General features: G+C 35.1%; 1 protein-coding gene across 1 annotated transcript; it reads left to right on the top strand.

Moving 5' to 3' along the window:
• The first annotated feature begins 229 nt into the window (after nucleotides 1-229).
• Nucleotides 230-4025, top strand: LOC113856661 (serine/threonine-protein kinase SRK2A). Its single transcript, XM_027488604.1, has 9 exons — nucleotides 230-888; nucleotides 1432-1506; nucleotides 1602-1703; nucleotides 1801-1854; nucleotides 1944-2036; nucleotides 2126-2218; nucleotides 2389-2493; nucleotides 2585-2683; nucleotides 3472-4025. Exons 1-9 carry the CDS (start codon nucleotides 769-771, stop codon nucleotides 3784-3786), a joined length of 1056 nt encoding a protein of 351 aa, XP_027344405.1. The 5' UTR covers nucleotides 230-768; the 3' UTR covers nucleotides 3787-4025.
• The last annotated feature ends 241 nt before the right edge of the window (nucleotides 4026-4266 follow it).

The raw sequence follows: 4266 nt of genomic DNA, 5'->3' as shown, positions 1-4266 counted from the left end.
AAATGCAAATAAATTTGATATTTATATCTTCTTTAATAAATATTAAACGAGTAAGGTAATGTAAATGAGAAATCCAATATCCTAGATACCTACTATCAGCAATGATTAATTTAATCAAACGGTGGAGAGATACTTTGAGGAATGAAAGATGCCACTAAATTAAAAAAAAAAAAATGAAAAATGAAAAAGAGGAAAAGAATAGATAGCTTGTGAAAACGACAAAGAGATTGAGGAATGAAGAGAAAGGTGTCCTGTCCCTCCCCTAGAGCAACGCCGTTGTTAGAGATCCAACACCACATACCAATTCCAATCCCAAAATTCTGAGTTTTCAGAACCAAAATCAAAACGAAGAGGTGAAGGAAGATAGTACTAGTAACCCTTAACCCATGCCAGTGAGTTACTAACTGGATTCGTCATCTTCGTCATGGTTCATGCTCATTGATTGGATTGGATCCCAATCCCATGCTACCCCATTTTTCTAATGCTTTCTCTCTCACTCTCCCACGTGCGCTTTCCTCTTCCTCACTCTAAATAATTCTTCTCTCTCACTCTCCCTCTATACATTATTGTTATATTTTATTTAAATCAGGAAAAAAGAACCATTTTTTAGTTAAAGATACCACCTTTATATTACCCTTTTGATCAGAGTGTAAAATGGTGCTGTGATTCTACAAGGGTCTTGCATGCCCCTTTGAGTTTCAACTTTGACCCCTCTATCCACCCGTAACCATAACTGATAGTGTCTTTGTTCGAGTTGAGGATTTGATTATGGAAAAGTACGAGGCCGTTAAGGATTTGGGAGCTGGCAATTTTGGGGTGGCTAGGCTCATGAGGAACAAGGAGACCAAGGAACTCGTTGCCATGAAATACATCGAACGAGGCCACAAGGTTTCTTTTTTTCTTTTTCTTTTTGAAGAAATTAAAATATAATTTAAGTATTTTTTTTCCTGTATGTTTTTCCTTTTCTCAATCTTCAGATTTGTTACTTTCACGTTTTGCATTTGGGATAATCAATGATGGACTTGTCAGGTTGGAGCTCTGATTTGTGAAAAGTGAAAATCTAGGAAAGGTGTTAACATGTTCATTTGTCCAATTTCGTTACACGTGATTAGAAGAAATGTTGGAGGGGATAGATGATACAATTATAAACTATTTTGTTTTTAGGTATGAAGCAGATCCTTCCCGGAGATAGTTGTCTGTGATTATTGATTAGAATTTAGGACTACAAAATTTATCACTTAGTCTTTCTTTTGAGTTAGCAAATCCAACTTATGGCTGGCTCATTTGCTCCATGTTGCTTGGATTCTTCTGTAAAGCCAAGAAGGCTAGATGGAAAGGCTTTATCCTTCTATTTTTTATATATGAAATTGAAATGCTATTATTGTTTTGGCATCTTCGATTTTAAGCTTTTCCTGTGTCTTCCATTTTCAGATTGATGAGAATGTGGCTCGCGAGATTATCAATCACAGGTCTCTTCGTCACCCCAATATAATTCGTTTCAAGGAGGCAAGGACTTTATTTGCTTACCTGGATCACTTTGTATTGAATACTCTATATAACTAATTATTTGATCTCATTTTAATGGGACTTTGATTTTGCAGGTGGTTTTGACCCCTACTCATTTAGCAATAGTAATGGAGTATGCAGCTGGAGGAGAGCTATTTGAGAGGATATGCAATGCTGGAAGGTTTAGTGAAGATGAGGTTGATCTTTGAATTATCTGGTTTATCTCACTCTTTTGGTTTTAGTGCCATTAATATTGTAGCCATATTTCACTTATTTTCTCCTTTGATTGTTCAGGCTAGATATTTCTTTCAACAGCTGATTTCTGGTGTCCATTACTGTCATGCCATGGTATAATCATGCTCAAGTTCTTGAAAAATTATTGGACTTAGTCAAAATTGTACGAAGTGAGAACCTATGCTTTTACTCTTCTTTTGCAGCAAATATGCCACAGGGATTTGAAGCTAGAAAATACCCTCTTAGATGGAAGTCCTGCACCCCGCTTGAAAATTTGTGACTTTGGCTATTCCAAGGTATTGGATTGAATAACATTTAGTTTCTATGTTCTAATAATATGTTCTTTAGCCTTTATATTTTTGAATGTTTGTTATTTGTGGTTTAGTCGTCTTTGCTTCATTCACGACCCAAATCAACTGTGGGAACTCCAGCTTATATAGCACCAGAAGTTCTTTCTAGGAGGGAGTATGATGGCAAGGTATATACTCTACATAGAATTGGTTCTTTATAATTCCCCAAATCTTTGTCCTCTAATCATGCTACCTGGAAAAAAAATCTTTTATAGTGTCTACTGTATAAAGGATTTGTACGCTTCTGAACCAATATACTAATGATTCTATTGATGTTGTATTCTAAAAATTGTTTTAGTTGGCTGATGTATGGTCATGTGGAGTGACGCTTTATGTCATGCTGGTTGGAGCATATCCCTTTGAGGATCAGGATGATCCTAGGAATTTTAGGAAAACAATTCAGGTATAATATCATCCTTTTTAAACTGATTTTTCATATTGTTTCGTGTTCTTATTCTCACCATCTTACCCCTATTTCCTGCCCTCTTCTGCAGCGTATAATGGCTGTCCAATACAAAATCCCTGATTATGTTCACATATCTCAAGACTGCAGACACCTCCTTTCTCGTATATTTGTAGCAAATCCATTAAGGGTATGTTATAACGTTCAAGTAACTTTTTCCCTGCTATTATTACAACTTGGAGTGACTGTCATGTCTGTTCTGATCATGCATTCATTTTTTGTATCATATTCTAGAAGTTCACTTGTATTAGTGTTCACTAGTCAATCCTTGCGGATCACTATGTCAATGATAAATAATCAAAAGAAATTTGCTGGTGAAAACCCTTTTGACTGACAGCTATACATAGCAAGAAAATTCCACACCCAATATTCATCATCTGGTACCATCTTATTTAGTTGGTTGGTAAGACTCAGAATTACTCTGTATACATAACATGAATTTGGTGTTCTTTTCTCTTTGTTGCACCACTTTCCATATTATCACCTTGCTCAGAGTTATGTCAGAGAACCAGGACATTACAAAATGAAGGCATCTATATTTTGATTAGAAACTAAGGTTGTCTTTTGAAATTTTGGTGCCATGTACCCACTGAAGAATAACTTTACAGGCTATTGGTTGTATATTTTCATACAAAAAATTGACAGAATTTTAGATTTTTACTTATATTCCATTCAGTCCTTATTAATCAAATTATTCATATGGTTTTTACATCGATATATGGCTCCCTATTTTGATGCAGCTAATGTTGTCTTCAGTTCATATTCCAATTTCTTTGATGCATACTCTAAGCAAAAGACAAGATTTCAAATATAAACATGGTGCTTTTGAAAATATACTTGACTACATTTGATATTAGGATTCAAGATCTTGTTTATATCAAGCTAATTTCCAGGCCTTGTTCTCTTTATTGTTTACAGAGAGTTACTCTTAAGGAAATCAAAAACCACCCTTGGTTTTTGAAGAATCTTCCAAGGGAGCTAACTGAATCAGCTCAAGCTGTCTATTACCAGAGAGGCAACCCAAGCTTTTCAGTTCAAAGTGTGGAGGAGATAATGAAAATTGTGGGAGAGGCAAGGGACCCTCCTCCAGTATCCAGGCCGGTCAAAGGTTTTGGCTGGGACGGTGAAGAAGATGAAGGAGAAGAAGATGTGGAAGAAGAGGAGGAGGAAGAAGATGAGTATGACAAGAGGGTCAAAGAGGTTCATGCAAGTGGAGAATTTCAAATCAGTTAAGCAGTATTATAATTCTTGTGTACTTGGTTATAGTATTTATTTTTCCCTAGAAGTCGCCTATTTATGTGTACTATAATTTATAATAACTACTATAAACCAGTGAGGCAGTCTAACTCTTGGCACTGTCCATGTAATGTACTACCTGTATCACCATGGAAGCCGTGTATGAGAACAGTAGTTGTTTGATAACTTATAAATTACCCGTCTCTTTTATAACCAGCATACTTAGGCTTAAAATGCTTACTATAGTAGATGAAAGAGTGGCCTCAGCTATGTATAACGCCTAAAGTTTTTGTATTCACTGGTTTTGGCGTGTGTGAATTCAATCATGACCATATGATACTATCTTAATAGATAATTAAGATTAAATAATCTTGACTATATGATTATACATAAAAGATGAAGATTATATTTGAATAAAATAAATCTTCTCCGTTTACATATATGGTTAAATGAGTAATATTAATTATTATCATTTTC

Source organism: Abrus precatorius, unplaced genomic scaffold (assembly GCF_003935025.1).
Source record: "Abrus precatorius isolate BTA unplaced genomic scaffold, Abrus_2018 Scaffold11, whole genome shotgun sequence".
Taxonomy (NCBI): domain Eukaryota; kingdom Viridiplantae; phylum Streptophyta; class Magnoliopsida; order Fabales; family Fabaceae; genus Abrus; species Abrus precatorius.
This window is presented reverse-complemented; position numbering and strand designations above follow the sequence as displayed.

What these genes read in the sequence shown, in the direction of transcription:
- LOC113856661 (XM_027488604.1), top strand. Translation starts at nt 769, where the DNA reads ATGGAAAAGTACGAGGCCGTTAAGGATTTGGGAGCTGGCAATTTTGGG. An exon ending in ATATAATTCGTTTCAAGGAG is followed by an intron (nt 1,507 to 1,601) that starts GCAAGGACTTTA and finishes TTGATTTTGCAG; the next exon opens with GTGGTTTTGACCCCTACTCA. An exon ending in GAAGGTTTAGTGAAGATGAG is followed by an intron (nt 1,704 to 1,800) that starts GTTGATCTTTGA and finishes TTGATTGTTCAG; the next exon opens with GCTAGATATTTCTTTCAACA.